At 41.2% G+C, this 20,592-nt stretch overlaps 1 protein-coding gene across 5 annotated transcripts in view; it reads right to left on the bottom strand.

Moving 5' to 3' along the window:
- Positions 1-20,592, bottom strand: part of TSPAN33 (tetraspanin 33) — an 80,673-nt gene that overhangs the window by 8,341 nt on the left and 51,740 nt on the right. Inside the window, exon 1 of one of the 5 annotated variants that reach the window (XM_077127512.1) lies at positions 13,469-13,661. The exons of 3 other annotated variants lie outside the window; for them this stretch is intronic. In XM_077127512.1, the coding sequence (XP_076983627.1) occupies positions 13,469-13,570 (102 nt within the window). In that variant the 5' untranslated portion in view covers positions 13,571-13,661. Of the gene's footprint in view, positions 1-13,468; positions 13,662-20,592 lie in introns of those variants that run through there. One more of the 5 variants, XM_077127436.1, reaches the window with a different exon arrangement.

Below are 20,592 nucleotides of genomic sequence, written 5' to 3'. Positions count from 1 at the left end.
GGTTTTACTGTTGCTTTTTTTCTTTCTTTGCTTTGTATATATGTTATATTATACAATAAAAAAGTTAAAAAAAAAAAAAAGAATTTGTGTGGTTTTAATCCCCTAAATGTGTGGTAATTTGTTATAGCAGCAAACTAATATTTTGTGCAAATCCATGTCAGCAATTACTATGTACATGATACTCTGGAGGAATGCAAAGATGAATGAGATTCATGTACAAGATTCTAAGGTTCCTATGCTTAAGGAGTTTCTAATCTATATATTATGCAGGGTAGATGCAGGAGCATCTATAGTCTAAAGCAATCGTACTCTACCTTGGCTGCAATTAGAATTGGGGGAGGTGAAGGCTTAAAAATTTCTAATGCCTAGGCCGCACCCCAAACCAAGTATATCAGAATCTCTGGCAGTGGAACTCAGGCAACAGATTTCTAATGCTTCCTGGGTAATTTCCATGGGCAATCAAGTTTGAGAACCACAAGTCTAAATCACAATCAGCCAGAAATCTAGAACAGCAAAGGCAGGTTTCATTAAAACCAAGATGTAAGACTTTAATAGTATCGTTAATATTTATATGATCACTACGATGCCTCTCATCTGGAGCTCACTGGTTAACTGGATTTCTGCTTCTTTCTGTCGGAGTCACAGCATGCCCTTTCGCAATCCATTCCTCCCCCACCTCTTGTCCTGAACTCCTCAAAGCTACTGCCACTCCAAAGTTAGTGCTGCATTTTAGAGCTGAACAGAACCTTAGAAATGAGCTTGGCCAATCACCACTTTTTAGGGATGATGAAAGGGGGTTCAAAACAGGAGGGATCATACTTGACCAAATGCACATAGGGGCAGGGGCAAAATTTGAACTAAATGCAATTTTTCAATCCCAGTTCAATGTTCTTTTCACTATATCAGTCTTTGCTACAAATCCTCATAACACCCCAAAATATCACCAATGACCTCCTTTCATGATGAGGATGAAGATAAAGATAGTTCTATTTTTAGGCTGGCTTTTCACATTCTGGCTAGAATGAAGCCTGGCTGGAAACTTTTAAAAGCTAGATACGGTTTTTAAAATAGGTGAGTCTAGCTGGAAGCAAAAGGTATGTTCCTGAAAAGTTCTCAGACAAATTATATAAAGTAATTTGTATGTACAGTATCTTTATGCTTATATAAGGTGAATAACCACTTTGTAATGAAAATGCCACCTCACTGGGCTCCTTGGAGAACTGGCTGATTTTAGGGCTAGAAATATACAGGATGAGCTGGGGTATCTGGTAGTACCAGTAAATAGGGAAATGCTAAAAACAAACAAACAAACAAACAAAAAACAACAACAAAAAAACCCCCACAAGGATGGTGGTATGTCAAAGGGACAAAGGAGCCAACAAAAAGAGCACCCAATGGCCAAAGGTGGGACAATTTGAGCATCAAAATAAAGAAGTATTTGATTATTACCCAAAGTATAAAATAAATATCTGTGAGTGCATACTGGTATAAATAAATGATTGAATAAATAAACAAAATACATGGGGAAGAAGAGACAAATCTCTCATGTAGAAGAATTCCAAATAATTTGTGTAGATATTTTGTGCTCAGGGAGGGAGAGCATAAGTCCCCATTCTTTCAGTATGAGCTGTGCATAATGACTTTCTTCCAAAGAGTACAGTAAAGAAAGGGGAACAGCAACAATAACAAAAGAGAGTAGCTTTGCAATGAAGAAACCTGACAAACCCTACCTTCACCTAGTAATCAAGGTCAACATCAACAGTAATATGTAATGTTGATACTACGGACCCCTGAAATTATTTGAAAAAAATGGCACTTTACCTTTGGGGTCTTTCTTCCTAAAACCCATAACCACAGTCTAACTACAAAAAAAAGAAAAAAAAAATCAAGCAAAACCCAATAGAGGGGCATCCTATAAAGTTCCTGATAAGAACTCCTCAAAACTGTTAAGGTCATCAAAAACAAGTAGTCTGAGAAACCATCCCAGCCAAGAGGAACTAGGAAGACATGACAACTAAATGTAATGTATTCTAGGTGAGATCCTGAAATAGAAAAAGTCCATTAGAGAAAAAATCGGAAGCATGCACCTTAATGATAAGGTACCAATATTGGTGCATTAATTACAACAAACATACCATGTCGATATAAGATGTTAAAAATAAGAAAAACTGGGTGTGGGGTATATGGGAACTCTGCACTAGCATCTCAATTTTTCTGTAAATAAAAAACTGTTCTAAAAAATAAAATCTATTACAAAAATAACCACCCACAATTTTTAGTTATATAAATTCATACTTTAAAGTATTCGATTTTCTGTAATAGGGATTCACTTGTATATAGTTTTATATATGTGATCATGGTAATTTCCCCACAATCACACTAAAGTTCAAGGCAGTGGATCTTAAAACCGCACAGGTGACCGAACACTGGCAAATCATAGTTGCTTTGTGGTGAACAATTTTGACACATTAAATTCCTTGTTTTTAACTTTAATATTCTACTACTGCTATCTAATTTACAGTCCATATTTAACTTTCCCCAAATTTCCCAATAATATCATTTATAACTGTTTTTTTTTCCTTTTTTCTGATCTAGGATCCAATTAAGGAATATGCATTCATCATTTAGTGATTGTGTCTCCTTTAACCTGGAATATTTCCCAGCTTTTTTCTTTTCTTCCTCCCCTCCCCCATTTTTTTGCGTTCTTGATCTGTCTGCACACTGATATTTTGTAAAATTAATTTTATTTTATTACAGAAGTTGTAGGTTAACAGAAAAGTCATGAGAAAATACGGAGTTCTCATATACCCTTTCCCTATAATTAGCACACTGCTTTAGTGGAGTACCTTTGTTACAATTGATGAAACAATATTATTATAATTATACTATTAATTATAGCCCATAGCTTACATTAGAGTTTACTATTCATGCTGTACAGTACTATGTGTTTTTTTTTTTAATTTTTATTCTAATATAGTGTGGTAGTTAGGTTCAGGTGTCAACTTGGCTAGGTGAAGGCACCTAGTTCTATTGCTGTGGTCATGAGCCAATGGCATGTGAACCTCATCTGTTGCTGATTACATCTGCAGTCTGCTAAGAGGCATGCCTGCTGCAATGAATGATGTTTGATTTAATTGGCTAGTGTTAAATGAGAGAGCTCAACATAGCACAGCCCAAGCAGCTCAGCATACCTCATCTCAGCACTCGCAGCTCAGCCCAGGCCTCTGGAGATGCAGAAAGGAATACCCCCCCCTCCTCCCTCAGGGAAAGTTGTTGGAACCCAGAGGCTTGGAGAGAAGGCCAGCAGAGGTCGCCCTGTGCCCTCCCATGTAAGAAAGAACCTCGGTTGAAAGCTAGCTGTCTTTCCTCTGAAGAACTATACATTAATTAAATAAATCCCCTTTTATTGAAAGCCAGTGCATCTCTGGTGTGTTGCATTCCGGCAGTTAGCAAACTAGAGCATATATATACAACCTGAAATTTCTCCTTCTAACCACATTTGAATATAATTCAGTGGTGTTAATTACATTGCTGTATTGTGCTACCATCAGTATTATCCATTACCAAAATGTTTTTATCACTCCAAACAGAAACTCTGTACCAATTAAGCATTGACTTCCTGTGCTGGCTTGAAAGGATGTATGTTCCCTAGAAAAGCCATGTTTTAATCTAAATCCCATTTCGTAAAGGCAGAATAATCCCTATTCAATACTGTATGTAATTAGATCATCTCCCTGGAGATGTAACCCATTCAAGAGTGGTTGTTAAGCTGGATTAGGGGAGATGTGTCTCCACCCATTTGGGTGGATCTTGATTAGTTTTTGAAGTCCTATAAAAGAGGAAACATTTTGGGAGATTCAGAGAGATTTCTGAGAGAGTAGAGAATGAACTAGTCACAAGAAGCAGAGTCCACCAGCCAGCGACCTTTGGGGATGAAGAAGGAAAATGCCTCCCAGGGAGCTTCATGAAACAGGAAGTCAGGAGAAGATGCTAGCAGATGATGCCATGTTTGCCACATGCCCTTCCAGATGAGAGAGAAGCCCTGACTATGTTCGCCATGTGTCTTTCCACTTGAGAGAGAAACCCTGACTGTGTTTGCCATGTACCTTCTCACTTGAGAGAGAAACCCTGAACTTCATTGGCCTTCTTGAACCAAGGTATCTTTCTCTGGATGCCTTAGATAGGACATTTCTATAGACTTGTTCTAACTGGGACATTTGCTCAGCCTTAGAACTGTAAACTAGCAAACTAGAACACTTCCCATTCCCTACCCCCACCCAGGCCCCTGGTAACCTATATTCTAGTTTCTAACTCTATGGATTTGTTTATTCTAGTTATTTCATATCAGTGAAATCATACAATATTTGTCCTCTTGTATCTGGCCTATTTCACTCAACATGATGTCTTCAAGGTTCATCCATATTTTTGTATCAGAATTTCATTCCTTTTTTACAGCTGAATACTATTCCACTGTATATATACAACACATTTTTTAATCTATTCATCTATTGATGGACACTTGGATTGCTTCTACATTTGGCAATTGTGAATAATATTGCTATGGACATCAGTGTGCAAATGTCTGTTTGAGTCCCTGCTTTCTATCTTTGTCTATATCCCTAGAATACCTAGAAGTGGGATTGCCAGGTTATTCTATACTTAACCATTTTGGGAACTGCCAACTGTTTTCCGCAGTGACTGAACTATTTTACATTCCCACCAACAATGAACAAGTATTCCTATTTCTTTACATCTTCTCGAACACTTGTTGTCTTCCTATTTTTTTATTTTTTAATGTGGTCATTCTAGTGGATGTGAAATAGTATCTTGTTGTGGTTTTGATTTGCATTTTCCTATTGGCTAATGATGTCAAGCATCTTTATGTGCCTTTTTGGCCATATTTATATCTTCTTTGGAGAAATATCTATTCAAGTCTTTTACCCATTTTTAATTGTTTTTTGGGGTTTTTTTTTTTTTTTTGTATTTTGGTTGTTGAATTGTAGGATTTCTTTATGTAAATTATACCCTTATCAGATATGTGGACATTATACTCTTATCAGATATGTGGTTTCCAAATATGTCCTCCCATTCTGTAGATTGTTGCTTTATTTTTATTAGCCCTTTGATGCACAAAAGCTTTTAATTTTGATGAGATCCCATTTATCTAATTTTCCTTTGTTATTTATACTTTTGGTGTAAAGTCTAAGAAATAATTGCTTAACACAAGGTCCAGAAGGTTCGTGTCATCTTCAAAGAAGGAAAGTTTTACTTCTTCCTTTCCAATTGTATGCCTTTTATTCCTTTTTCTTGCCTAATTGCTCTGGCTAGAACTTCCAGTATAATGTTGAATAACAGTGGTGATGGTAGACATCCTTGTCTTGTTCCTGATCTAAAAGAAAAAGCTTTTCTTTACTATGATGTTAACTATGTACTTTATCATGTTAAGGAAAATTTCCTTCTATTTCTAGTTTTCTAAGTGTTTTTATCAAGAAGTGGTGCTTGGCTTTGTCAAATGTCTTCTCTGTGTCAATTGAAATGACCATGTGTCTTTTAAAATTTGTTCTATGAAATATGTGGCATATTACAATAATTGATTTTCTTATTTCGAGCTATCCTTGCATACCTGAGATAAATCCTATTTGATCATGGTGAATAATTATTTTACAGTGCTATTGGATTTGGTTTGCTAGTATTTGGTTGAGGATTTTTGCATCTATATTCATAAGGGATACTGGTCTGTAATTTTCTTTTTTTGTGTTATCTTTACCCAGCTTTAGTATTAGGGTGAGGTTGGCCTCATAGAAAGAGTTAGGGAGCGTTACCTCCTCTTCAATTTTTTGAACAGCTTGAGGAGGATTGGTGTTCATTCTTCTCATGTTTGGTAAAACTAACCAGTGGAGCCTGGGCTTTTCTTTGTTGGGAGGTTTTTAATTTCTGATTCAATTACTTTACTTGTTATTGGTCTGGTTGAGATCTTCTATTTCTTCTTGAGTCTGTGTAAGTGGTTTTCTGTTTCTTGGAATTTGCCCATTTCATTTAGGTTATCCAATTTGTGGACATAACACTGACATTTTCTGACACTGACATTTTGAATAAGTATAGGCCAGCTGTTTTGCAAAATGTTCCTTAATTTGAATTTGTCTGATTGTTTTCTCCTGATTAGATGTGGATTGAACATTTTTGACAGGAATGCTACACAGGTAATGTTGTGTCTCAGTGCTCTGTGTGAGGAGATGCAACATATTAATTTCTATCAGAAATGAGGAACTATTTTACTAACAGATGATATGGCTCTGCATCCTTATAACAATAATACAGAAATACTCTAGATAAATAATTTCCTAGTTTCCCATAATATTAGCTGGCTACTTGTTCTGTGCATTCTGCTAGCAATTGCTGGCAGATAAGCAGCCACAGGTACTAATGTTCATGGGGGAAAAAAAGAAAATGGAGAAAACCTTTTCCATTATCACGACTTTTGAAAACTGGGAAAAGATAGCTATGATTTGATATTTGTAAGAAAACCCCAAATTCAAGCCCCTAGGACACTACTTCAGGGCAGTTAGTCCTAAGAGAGGAAAGATTTTAGGACCCAAAGTTAAGGCCTGGAAAAAGGGTTCTTCTGGACCTAAAGCCCAAACGTCAATAATTACAGTCAAACCCTTTAACTCTCAGAGTCCATTTCCACTGAATTGCCCCTTTAGACAAAGGTGGTGTGATAAGCTCTGGGAGTGGCACTAGAGGAGGTACTCAGAGACAACAGTGGGGTCTCTGATGATATACATATGAGACTTTTCTGTAAATTATAAAATATAAAGGCATCACTAATTATCATCTCCCTCTGGTTAACGATTGAAATGTGAGCAAAGGAGATTCAAAGCTGAAAGAAGTAAGGTTCAAGGTTGTCTTTTACCTAGACTCCATCCCCATCTACTTGCCACTTTCTTTTCTCCTCCCGAGAGGAGCACTCATCAGAAGTAGTCTTCATGTGGAGCACTCCTCCTAGCGCTCATGCCCATCCTCAACAGGTGATCTCTAGGAGCTATTCCCAACAACAACAGCCAGAGCTGTTTTTTGTGTGGTGCTAAGGGCCAGGCACTAACACTTTACACATACGATCTCATTTAATCATGACCACAACCCCAAGAAGTGTGTTCACATTTTTATTTTACAGAACCAATGTTCAGAGAATTCAGGTAACTTTCCTAGGTCACTCAGGTGGTGAGTGGCTGAAGAGAGATAGAAACCTAGGTTTGCATGTCTCCAAAGTCTCAGGATCTTGACCATTTTGCTGCCTTCCTATGTCAGCCTCATAGCAACTCCAGGACACTACATTGACCTTGGAGCATCATATGAAACGGACAAAAGAAGCTGCTTGGGGTTATCTTGGGGAACCAGCTGGTAGTCTCAAAACTGGATGGGGGCGGTGCAAGGGCAGCTCACTGGTAGTATCCTCATCCACCATGTGGGAGATGCGGGTTTGATTTCTGGACCCTGCACCTCCCCCCACAAAAGAAACAACAAACAAAAAACTGGATGGGGCTCAGGCACAGGAAGTTAAGAGAGCACCAGGCAATGAAAGAGTGCCAGTAGGAACAGCGCACTGAAAAGGGAAGACGCAGTATGAGCACACAGAGCCTGTCAGTCCAAGCAGCCTCCAGCAGAAAGCACTGGCCTTATTTGTCTTCCACATTCTAAAGTCCAGTCTGCAAAAAGGGAATGGATCTGTCTTAGAGTCCGCTCTTCTTCTTTGGAATCTTTTTCCCTTCTCTTTTGCAGGTGGTAGTATTGGGAGACAGCTAAATGTAGAGGGATTCCTTTACGGGAATCAAAACCCTGACCCTACTCAGAGGGAAGTTGGGAGAGAGGAGGCTTTATGTGCCGGTTTGAAAGGATGTATGTACCCTAGAAAAGCCATGTTTTAATCCTAAATCCCATTTTGTAAAGGCGGCCATTTCTTCTAATCCTTATTCAGTACTGTATGTTTGAAACCTTAATTAGACCATCTCCCAGGAGATGTGACTCAATCAGGACTGGTTGTTAAACTGGATTAGTTGGAGACGTGTCTCCACCCACTCCAGGTGGGTCTTGATTAGTTTACTGGAATCTTATACAAAAGGAAACATTAGGGAGAAAGTTGAGAGATTCTGAGACAGCAGAGAATGACACAGTCACTAGAAGCAGAGTCCACCAGCCAGCAACCTTTGGAAATGAAGAAGGAAAATGCCTCCAGGGGAGCTTCATGAAACAGGAAGCCAGTAGAGAAAGCTAGCAAATGACAGCATGTTCACCACCTGCCTTTCCAGATAAGAGAGAAACCTGACAGTGTTTGCCATGTGCCTTCTCACTTGAGAGAGAAACCCTGAACTTCATCGGCCTTCTTGAACCAAGGTATCTTTCCCTGGATGCCTTAGATTGGACATTTCTATAAACTTGTTTTAATTGGGACATTTTCTCGGTCTTAGAACTGTAAACTTGCAACTTATTAAATTCCCCTTTTTAAAAGCCATTCCATTTCTGGTATATTGCATTCTGGCAGCTATCAAACTAGAATACTGTACTTCTGGTTTCTCATAGTTTCTCAAGTCCTTTCTACCCTTATTTCTGGATTAATTCAAAGAAATCACAGACTGCTAGACCTAAAGCAGGGCCCTCTCTCTCATCACCCAGGATCTGTACATGCTGTTCCTTCTGTGGTCATCCTGGCATCACTGTCCCTGTATTTCTGAAGTGGCAACTATCCAAGTGAAACTGGCTCTCAGCTTCCCCCTCTGGACTGGATGGCATTGTCTGGCTGGAATGGTGGAAGCCACAGGGCTCATTTCCTCATGAGGGAATATCTGGGGCCAACCCTTTAGCTTCTTCCTCAGGCCGTAGCTGGTTTTGGTCAAACTTACAAATGGGGAAAAGACACTTAGGGGAAGGGAAGTCCACAAGAGCTCACAGTAGTGTAAACATTAAACTCTCAGCCTGCCACATAGCCTCTCACCGGGACTCTGCCACCAAGATATTGCTTTTCCTCTTAGTATGGCAAATGGAGCTGCTGGGGAGCCAAGAAAGCATACGCATGACAACAAAGAGTGTGGTTTTCATCTTCATTTTTGGTGTGGGTGTGTGTGTTTATAAAAAAAAGTCTGACTACCTCACTTATTGAAGATTGCCTAGTATGTGGGGAAGTGGGAAGATGGGCTCTGTCTCCTAAGTGTATTCAGAAGTGTGGGGGGCGGCAGGTGGCAGGAGGAGCCTCTGCTACTCTGGAGGGCTTTTTTGCCAGGCTTGTTGCCTTGTCACTTCCTCATGGCTTCTGAGCCAGGACAAAGAGATGGTGCTGCAGGCGGTCTAGGACAATTCCAAGTGCCCTGGAGACGCCACTACGGTGGTTCTGGATGGGAGGGTAGACTTCTAGAAGAAGATTCCTCAACAGTGGGCTGGATTGGCTGAGGGAAGACCTGCTGATAGAGGGTCAATTCCCCAAACTACCCAGCACAGTGCTATGAACAGTAATTATGCGTGGTCCTGAGTGAGATGCTGACCTGGCATGGTGTAGGGTCACCAGGGCACAGGATGTACTGCAGAAGAGGACACAGTTGGATATCCCACCACTGAGAGTACACAGTGCTTAAAGTGTGCTGCTTTTTGACAGACTCAGTGTCCATGAGGGAGGTAGGAAGGACTGAAGCCTATACCCTGCAGGGCCTGCTCTCTCATTCGCCATTCCATAAACATTCAGGAAGCAACCACTCTCAGCCAAATACAGCTGGGCACTGAGAATCCAGAAGTGAATAAGGCAGTCCCTACCCTCAGGAGGGAAAGCAGATAAATAAACATATAATTGCAACATAGGTAAGGGGTGTGACAAAGTACGGCCAGGTGCTATGGGAGCCCTGAGGAACGGCCACCGAAGAAACCTGGGCTGAGACACAGGGGTTGGAGCTCTGAGCTTCTAGGCTCTGCCTGACTCAAAAGCCACCCTAATTACTTCCCTGAGTGGCTGAAAGGATCGGCAAGGAAGGAGGTGGCAGTTGTGGGCAGCACTGATAACATTCCTGCAGTCGTAGGCCTGGAGTTGAGAGAGTGTGTGCTGCCCTGATGCCTTACTTCTGCACACAACTGTCCAATACAGGGAGCTGAGGGGAAGTCGGCTACTTCTTAACTGAAATATTTAAATACAACTTCTGGGATCTTGGGGAAACTACTTCAGGCCATGGCATTCCGATGATCGGTAACCCAGCAACTTCATTCAGGGAAGAAAATAAGAACTCCCGGGCAAAAAGGGAAGTGAGATTTGAAACATGAACAAGAGGAATTGGTCCTAGTCCCAGTGGAGTCACGGGGTACAGCAGCTTTCTGAGTCAGACTGCAAATGCCCCAAGGATCAGAGCTGCTAGAGTAGAAGCAGAGATACCCAGTGCTACCACTGCCATTACCACCACTGAGCGTGAGCCCAGATGATGCTGGCTACCTTCTGAATGTGTTCCAGGCACAGACACAAATCCCACCCACACACAACTCTCCCCAGCAGCTGGCCAGACATGCACTCTGCCTGCAAAGGGAGACAGTCTCATTCATAGGTGCTTTTTGGGCAAAAGAGGGGAATTTTACTAGGATGGTGAAAATCTGCAAAAAAGAAAGCACAGTAACCAGTCCCTGACGTGTGTGGGGGGGTGATGGGGGTAGGGGTAACAGGGCTAGAAAGAAAGATGATGCCCTAATCTGGAGAAGCAGCCCTTCATCTCCATCCGGCTGTACATGTGTGAAATGTAATAAACTTTGAGGTTTTAAGCCAGGGGGAGTAGTGATATTCAGTAACACCTGAGAAGCACTGTCCCCTAGGAAGGTCAGTGTTCCAGGGACACCAGGCCATAGAGAGCTTCATCTTCAGATCTAGCCGCAGGTCTTGAAGAAAAGAAAACAGTCCCCAAAATGATTCATTCATCTTTAAATAGCTCACAGAGGAAGAAAAATTTTCTCTTTTACTCACAAAAAAGAAAAAAAAAAGTCAATTGTGCTGATAAAAAAAAATTTATTCCTTCTAGCGTCCTCTGTTCTGAAGCAGCTATAAGGAAAAGTCTAAGATGATGGTATCATAGCCCATGACAAACTTTGGGATCTGTCCTGTAACTACCTGTTGAAGAGAGCTTTGAAAACTATTGCTTTTTTCTTTCTTTGCTTTGTATATATGTTATATTATAAAATAAAATTAAAAGTTTTAAAAAAGTTTTCTCTTTTAGAGGAGAAAGATTAAGAACAGAGAGACAGATACATTGGCTGAAGGTCACACAGTAAGTTGGTGCCAAAGAACCTTGTTGGGCTTCTTGTTCTTCAGTGTGCTATTTCCAGAGCTTCTGACTTTTCATTAGTCTAAAGCAGGGCCAAGAAGGGGCTCTACTCTAATTTGGGCTGGTGCCAGCTTGGCTAGCCAGGTCCTCTGACCTTGAGTGAAGCATTTTTACCAAGGTAAGTGGGTCTATGGAGCCAAATTCTATCCTTGGCTGCAACCTTCCAAAGCCATTTGTCTGATGGGGCTGGAGGAGGGGGAAAGGAGTCCAAGGAAACAACCATGAACACAAGTGAAACAGATGCACCCAGCTGTTGTCACTGGGAAGCACAGACAGGAGTGAGCTGCCAAAGGAGAATGCTGTATGTTGGCTGATGGAGGAAGACAGAATGAGAACCTGAGGTCCCAGGCTCTGAGTCCTCCATGATGGCATGTCACTGGCCTGGCACACTCAGTGAGCATGCAGGAGGGTTTGCTGGTACTTGCCCCTAGGTGAGGAATTCTCCTTGGCACATTCCCCATCCCTGACAGAGTGGTGGAGAGGGATTTTCTTCTGTTATTCCCTAACCTCCAGCTGTACCAGAATCTAGACCACAGAAACTTGGGTTGACTACTATTAATACTGCCAACATCTTAGCTATAATAGCAGCCATCTGGACCAAGGATTCCCCTACAGGCAGTGTGGTTTGGTAAAAAAAAAAATTACCAGACCAAGCCTGCTAAACAGATGTTGGATCCTGGACAAAATATTTAACATCTCCGTGCTTTAGCTTTTTCACCTATAAAATGTGGGTGATGGACAAGGTGCCTTCTAAAATTCTTTCCAGTTTTAAAGCTGAGAATTTCACAGGAGCCAAAATTTCATTTTTCCCAGAAGTATGATGGCTGAGAGGGAGCTGTCATCACCACCCTCTGAGATTTCTCTCATTTATCCCAACTGGCTAGCACTTATGTACTTTGTGTCTGTACTTTACACGGTGGCCTCTGTGAAACCTTTCCAGAAACTGCCTTAGATGTCTGGTCTGCCCCCTCTCCTTGGAAACATATTTTAGACTCTTGATTCCCCCCTCCAGCAAGCCTGAATGTTAGGACTCATGCAGAGGTGGGCAAGAATGACGGGCTTCCCAATAGCAGCTCTAGTGTGGAAGGAGATGAAAGAGAAATGGGGGTTAAGGGAAGGACCTCCCTATGTCCTCAAAGCCCAGGGGAACCCAGGAGTCTAAAAATGAAAAAGGAGGGGGCTAGTATTTCATGATCCGGTTTAGCCTCCAAATTCTAAGTTCCAGCTTAGTAGTCCTGCTATCCCTGATCATACTGGACTTGACCTTAGGGAGGAGGGAACTGAGACCTACAGAGGTGAACATATTTGCCAGGGCAGAGTGGGGATCAGAATTCAGGTTTCCTGAGCCAGTCAATACTCTTTCCACATTCCCACTCCAAAGGAGAAGATTCTGAAAGGACTCCTGGCTTTCCAGCCCAGCATTTAAAGAGCTGAAGACTTAGCCCCAAAGATGAAGTCCGGTCCTGAGAAATGTGGGGCAAAGTTTGGGGCAGTGCTGGGAGAGACATCCAAACCTAGAAGCCGCTCCTGTTTCTTCTTTAGTCTTGGGGTGGGAAGTGAGGGGGGAAATAGGGGGCGGGGAATGGGTGGGAGGGGCACCATAGGTCTACAAAAGGGAGAGTTGAATACCCTTAACCCATTTTCTCCAAGGTATGTGGGGTAAAGTGGTTTGTATTGTTTTTTTTTTTTAACCACCCGCCCCACCCCCCTTCTTTTTTTCACAACAGGGCCTTGCAGCCCCAAGGGTGAAAGTCCCCCAATCATAAATTTGCCAGTGGGTCTGTCTTGGGCCAACAGGCAAACCTGCTCCTCTCTCAAACCCACCTTTTCGGCCTGATACGGACCCTTACCCGATACCCAGAGAATATCCATAGGTCTTTACTGGATCCTCCTTCATTGTGCCGCCCCACAAACCCCTCCAGACACGGCGCCACTGTAGCGTCCCTCCCCAGGATTAATTATCCCAAAGTGGCATCAGCCCAGAAAACTAGAGTGTCACTCACCACCCTCGCCTTGAATTCGGCATCTCCGGGCGCCCAGTCCGCAGCCGCGGGTAGCCCACTCCATCCTCCCCGGAGAGGGGAGGGATGCCCTGCAGCCCAGGTGCCCCCATGACCCCCAGGACTCACCCAGAAAAGCATGTTGAAGAAGAAGAGCAGGTATTTCACAAGCGGGCTAACGAATGAGAACTCCTCCCCGTAGGCGGCCGTCGCCCCGGGTCTCCGGGCCATGGTCCCGTCGCCGCCACCCCCGGGGGCCTACCTCCCAGCCGCGGCCGGCCCACCTGCACGCTCCGCGCCCGGGGACATGAGCCGCGCCACCGCGGGAGCCGGAGCTGGCCCGGGAGCTGCGCCGCGGCGGGAGGTGCCCGTGCCGTGCGTCCCGGAGAACAGCCGCGGGCGGGAGAACGGCGCCGCCACTGGTGCGCCGCAGGCAGCGCGAGCCTCCGACACTCAGCGGCGGCCGGAGGACCGGCCCGGCCCCGCCGGCTCCCAGGAAACCGGGCCCGCCCCCGCTGCCCATTGGCGCGGCGGCCGAGGCCTGACTTCTCATTGGCCGACCGCTGATGTCACTGAGTGTCCAGCCATCCCTCTCCTCCCAGAGGCGGGGGAGACACCTGTTCTGTGGAGGGACAACTTGTTAAAGGGTCAGCGATTCCGCCTCCTCCCCAAAGAAGAAAAGCATCCAGGCTGCAGCTGCTCAAGGGGAAAAGGGTGAGAAGAAGGAATGCACACCGCATCACACGCCCACGTTCCCTATCCAGTCGCTGTGCCCATATGCAAACGCACATACGTTAAAATCAACAAGTACGTTCACCGGGTGTTAAGCAATGCGCCGAAAGCTGAGGGAATACAGGAGAGTAGAGATAATCCCCTGGGAGATGCAATGAAATCTGAGAGACAAAATTAACGCGAGCACAAAGATGAGAAAATATGTAAGAGTAGACGCAAATCTGTTTAGGAGCTTTATATTTTAAAGGCTTGTTTCAAAAGCTCTATAACCCAATATGGAAATTTGGAAACGTCACCAACAGTCCTGCCATCCTTATTCATTACTGTTTTGATTCTGCCCATTTCCCTTAGAATCTTGATCTACACACAGAAACTCCTCCCGCCTCCTTTTTAAAGCAAAAATTTGGATTTTATTGTAGAATGCCTCAAAAATCTCAACAGACACCGTTTTTAACACGTTAATCCAACTCACACAGGTTGAGTCCAGCGGAGGTCGTGGACACTGTACTGGCTACCATAAAGATGAACCTCAGGAAGGAATCTGACCTTGGGCAAGCTACTTACTTAGTCTCGTTGAGCCTCAGTTTCCCCAATGTTAAGTGGTCAGGAATACATGGCCTTACAGTGTCTCTGTGAGGATTAAATGAGGTGATGCATGAGGAACACCTAGCACGGAGCTGGCACATAGAAGGGCTCATTAAATGCAGTATTTTATTGTAACAAAACTTAGGAAAATATGATAACTGAACAAATAACTACAATACATTTGGCGGAGGATTAGTAAATAGATCATGACAAGTGAAATTTGGGGAGGATGAGGTTTAGAATAGCAGAGATGGAGGTGAAGGGTAATCCTGATGGACAAAAACGGGTGAACCAAAGCCTGGAGGTGTGAAAGCACAGCTGGTGTTTAGTGAAACATAAGCTGGCCGGTTTGGCTAGAGCTTAGGGTATGTTTAGCAGAGCAGTGGAAGACAACACTGACTGATGCCAGTAAAGACAGAATTGAGTTAAAACCATAGAAAGGCTTGAATATCAGATTGAGATGCTGGTACTTGATCTGGAAATAAAAGTTTTGAAGAAGGGAATAATATAAGACCTGCTTTTTTTTTTTTTTCAGCTAGGGTAGGAAAAAGCTGAAGAAAGGCAGGTCTGTTAAGAGACCATAATTAATAATCCAGATAATTATAAATCAGAATCTGATGTAGGGGTGATGTTCAGAATTGATAGAGAATGGGAGTGAAGCCTTTGGGAAGATAGAATCTCTAGGGCTAAGCTATGGCTGGGCATGGAGGGGGTTGTTCAGGAAGCACTCAGGGTGGGGTTCAAAGAAGCAAGTCAAGGCCAGATTCCTGGAAGATTGACCAGTAACAGTTTATGTGACCACCTGAAGGGGTGCAGTGGGCAGATGCCATATTACAAGAGGTTAAGAAGCGAATGGGTAGGCAAAGGGTACCCATTTTCAGATGCCAAGGGGCAAAGGCTGAGAAAAAGACCAAGCAACTAAGTGTTTATATTAGATGACCTGACAGGGATGTTTTAATAAAAACAGGAGGAATGAGGCAGATCACAGTGGGTCAAAGAGTGAATGATGGTTTCATAGGAAACTTATCCCCAGAAAGGATAGGCTAAGCCTACTTAAAATTAAGCCTGAGTCACCCGCAGAGAACCTCTTTTGTTGCTCAGATGTGGTCTCTCTCTTTCCCTGAGCCAACATGACAAGCAAACTCATTGCCCTCCCCCTCTCTACGTGTGGGACATGACTCCCAGAAGTATAAAACTTCCTGGCAGTGTGGGACAGACATCCTAGAATGAGCTGGAACTCAGCATCAAGGAATTGAGAAAACCTTCTCAACCAAAAAGGGAAAGAGAGAAATGAAACAAAATAAAGTTGTCAATGGCTGAGAGATTTCAAACAGAGTCAAGAGTTTACCCTGGAGGTTATTCTTACGCATATATAGATACACCTTTTTAGTTAAGGTGTAATGTAGAGGCTGGAGGGAAATACCTGAAAATATAGAGCTGTGTTCCAGTAACCATGTTTCTTGAAGATGATTATATAATGGTATAGCTTCGCATGTGACTGTGATTGTGAAAACCTTGTGTCTGATGCTCATTTTATCTATGGTATGGACAGATGAGTAAAACATACGGATTAAAAATAAATAAATAATGGGGGGAGCAAATGTTTAAATAAATTTAGTAGATTGAAAGGCTGGTAATCAATGAAAGGGAGTGGTAAGGGGTATACAAAAGAATAGGCGAAACAAAGGCTAAAATATATTGGGTATATGAAAATACTAGCAGTCAATGAGAGGGAAGGAAGGGAGGCATGTATGAGTCTTTTTTTTCTTTTTATTTCTTTTTCTGAATTGATGCAAATGTTCTAAGAAATGATCATGGTGATGATATTGTTAGTTTTTGATTATATATCAAGAATGGAATGATCACATGGTGAGAATGTTATTGTTTGTATGTTGTTATGTTTAAAAAAAATTTTTAAAAAAAGAGTGAATGGTGGTGAAATGGAAGCTGTGGATGAAGACTATGAGCTTTGAAGTTAAGAAAGTTGTAAGGGGTTTCAGAGTGAAGGGAAGGTTCTCTTTTAGCATGCAGGACACCTGACATGTTTGTAGGCAGAAAACCAAACCAGGAAAAGGGAATGGAGTTAGATAATGGATGGGACAAGTTTGGAGTTAATGGGTGGAGACAGGATCAGGAGTTAAAAGGGGAAGTCAGGGATGGCACCGATGCAATAGGAAGTCATGCAGATGTAGAAAAAAGAATGAGGACACTATGTACTGAGTTGGAACAATCCCCAAGCTATGTTGTTAAATGAAAAAAGCAAAGGGCAGAACAGTGTACCTAATATGCTACATTCTGTTTTAAGAAAAGGAGAGGCAACAGTAAGAAATGACATTTGTATCTGCCTGCATCTGCCTAAAGAAACCGTGGAAAAATAGCTAAGACACTAGAAAAAAGATTACATACAGGGGAGGGGGGGAACTAAGAAGACAGGAGAGAGACATTTCACTGTGCAATTTTATTTTTTCATGATTTTTGAAGTATGCAGTGTATTCACTACTCAAAGCATTTAATTGAAAAAATATATATCCTTGTTTTGGAATGTCATGCAGCCATTAAAAATAATGTAGAAAATATATGTCCTGACTTGGGAAAATGTTCATAAGCTAGGAAGTACAAAAAACAGGTTGCAGAATCAAGTATATAAAGTACCTGATAACTGGGGAATAGTTTCAATTTATTTCAGGTCCTTGGAAGGTATTTTACTTTCTTGTATAAATGATGTGGTCATTTAAAAGAGAAATCACGAAGGTGAAATAACACATGAAATTTTAACAATATAATTGAAATTTTCTAATGCTTATTCACAGAATGAAATATGTGTAAATATCAACAGAGATGAAGAAAATGTAAAAGTGAAACTAGTGGATTTAATATGATGGAATGTGTAGCAATTTCTAACTTAAAAATTTTATTTAATATTATATATGATTAAGAAAAGAATTAAAATATTTTGAACAAGATTTCTGTAAGGTAAAATACAAAATAAGTCATGTTGCTGGAACAAATTTTGGCAAGAAGGTGTGTGAAGGAGGAGAGAAAGTATGCATTGAGAGCTTGAAGAATGGAGGGTTTGAAGTAGAACAGGACACGAGACCGGAGGGAGGATCATTCAGCAGTGGGGATAGCTGCATTAGGGTAGCTGGTGATGCTGAGGTGACCTCAGTTAGCTGCTGGTCATTTCCTTAAAAAATACTGGTAGCCTGGAAAGCACCATGAGAACAAAGCGCTCAGAACTGCACAGAGGCAGGTGCTTATGGGGTGATTTTAAATGCACCATTGAAAAGACAATCCAGGATTGCAAGAGAATTAGCTGCTGATAAATGAGACTAGGAGAATTAGAAGGTCTATCTGCATCATTCTCTCTGTTCAATAATTTGTTTTTAATTTAAACTTTTTGTTGACATATCATATACCCGCAGAATGCATTATTCCTTTGAATTATGTTCTTTTTTCTACCTTTTTCTTTAAAAATCTAAGATCAATATAAATTATATGTCCAGAGTAATCACAGCTTTGTAAAATGAAAAGAATTATGTTATAATTGTATAGAAAGAAATGCGTCATAATATAATGACTACTTCTTCACAATGGGATAATAGGTGTTTTTAATTTATTATATTTTTCTGCCTTCCCCCCATTTTCTTTAGCGAACATTCTTTACTTTTATAGACAAAAATTGTAAGGAGTTCTTGTTTTCATTTTTAAAAATTGTGGTAACATATACTCAACCTAAAGTTTTCCATTTTAACCACTTTCGAACATTCAATTCAGTGGCATTGACTGCATTTGCAATGCTCTGCTATCACCACCATACTTATCAACACTCTCCCATCGCCTCAAACAGAAATTCTGCACCCATTAAGCATTTACTCCCCATCCCCCCTTTTCCCCACCCCTAATAACTGTAATCTTCTTTCTATATCTATGAATTTACATATTCTCGTTATTTCATGTAAGTGAAATCATACAATATGTATCCTTGTGTCTGGTTTATTTCACTCAACATTATGTCTTCTAGGTTCATCCACTGTTTTAGTTTGTAAGCTGCCAGAATGCAATATTACCAGAAATGGAATGGCTTTTAAAAAGGAACTTTATTAATTTGCAAGTTTATAATTCTAAGGCCATGAAAATGTCCACATTAAGGCATCCAGAGAAAGATACCTTAACTCCAAAGAAAGGGCTGACCAAATTTGGGGTTTCTCTTTCAGCGGGAGGGCACATGGCTACCTCTGCTAGCTTTCTCCCCTCATTTCTTTTTTTTTAATTTATTAATTCAAAAAAATTAACAAACAAACAAAAATATTAACATATCATTCCATTCTACATATATAATCTGTAATTCTTAATATCATCACATAGTTGCATATTCATCATTTCTTAGAACATTTGCATCGATTTAGAAAGAGAAATAAAAAGACAACAGAAAAAGAAATAAAACAATAACAGAAAAAAAAAGAAAAGATTATACATACCAAACCCCTTACCCCTCGCTTTCATTTATCACTAGCATTTTAAACTAAATTTATTTTAACATTTGTTCTCCCTATTATTTATTTTTATTCCATATGTTCTACTCGTCTGTTGATATGGTAGATAAAAGGAGCATCAGACACAAGGTTTTCACAATCACAGTCTCTCCTCATTTCTTAAGGCTTCCCGTGGCGTTTTCCTTCTGGATCTCCAAAGGTGTCTGGCTGTTTGGGTTCTGTCAGCACTGTTAAGAGCCTTTCCCTCTTAAAGGGCTCCAGTAAGCAACCTCACCTGGAACGGGTGGAGACACAACTCCATGGAAGCCATGTAATCAAAAGTTACCGTCCACAATTGGGTGGGTCACATCTCCATGGAAACAATAAAAAATATTCCACCTAGAAATACCAAATGAGGATTAAAGAACTTGCCTTTTCTGGGGAACACAACAGATTCAAACCAGCACATCCACGTTGTCGCATGTATTAGAACATCTGTTCTTTTTATGGTTGAATAATATTCTATCATATGTGTATAACACACTTTATTTATCTATTCATCTGTTAATGGACACCTGAATTGCTTCGACCTTTTGACTATTGTGAATAATGCTGCTATGAACATTGGTGTACAAGCACCCGTTCAAGTTTTGCTTTCAATTCTGTTGGTATGTTCTTGTTTTCATTTTGGATTAGAAATATATCAAATACACAGCAGGAATAGTCCAAAAACATCTATATTCCATTTACCAAACTTTCACATTCTGCCACTTGTTTCATCTGTTTTTAATTCATAGACATCATAACATCTCGTCTTAAATAATTCCATTTTCACGTCTAAAAAGAATGCCTTTTATATAGTCACAATAGCACTATAATTCCTAATAAACTTAACAATAATTCTCTAATATCATTTTGTGCCCAGCTGATACTTTTACTCCCAAATCTCTCTTTCAGTTGATTTTCAGAATTAAATCAAGAACCACTCATTGCATTTGGTGTTATGTGGGGTTGTTTTTAAGAAACTTAATTGGGACTTCATGAGGAATCATAATGTTTAATGAAGAAAGTGGCTTTTGAATTCTAGGTCCTTAAAGAATATGTCAGAATTGATATGGGTAGAGAAGTGAGATGGTCGTTTCAGGAGCAGGTATCAAAGTGAGCAACTTTCAGAGACACAGAAAGGTTGCAGGTATGGCAGGTGCTGCCAAATGGGGAGCAGCAAGTAGCCTAGCTTATTTGGATCAAAGGGAAAGGAATAATGGGGGATAAAATTAACAGAGTAAATTGGAGACCGATCATGTATGGCCTTGAAGTTTTTTTCCAGTTCACTTTGTAGCATTCTGGTGAGCCCAATGGTGAATAACCCATCAATCCATGTGCCTGCAAGACAATGGCTGATTCTTTCATCCTTGTATCACTGGCACTTAGCAGAGCATACCTTGTAGGGACCCAGAATTATTT

This window comes from Tamandua tetradactyla, chromosome 1, assembly GCF_023851605.1.
Source record: "Tamandua tetradactyla isolate mTamTet1 chromosome 1, mTamTet1.pri, whole genome shotgun sequence".
Lineage (NCBI taxonomy): Eukaryota > Metazoa > Chordata > Mammalia > Pilosa > Myrmecophagidae > Tamandua > Tamandua tetradactyla.
The sequence above is the reverse complement of the archived record's forward strand: the minus strand, read 5'-3'. Positions and strand labels throughout refer to the sequence as shown.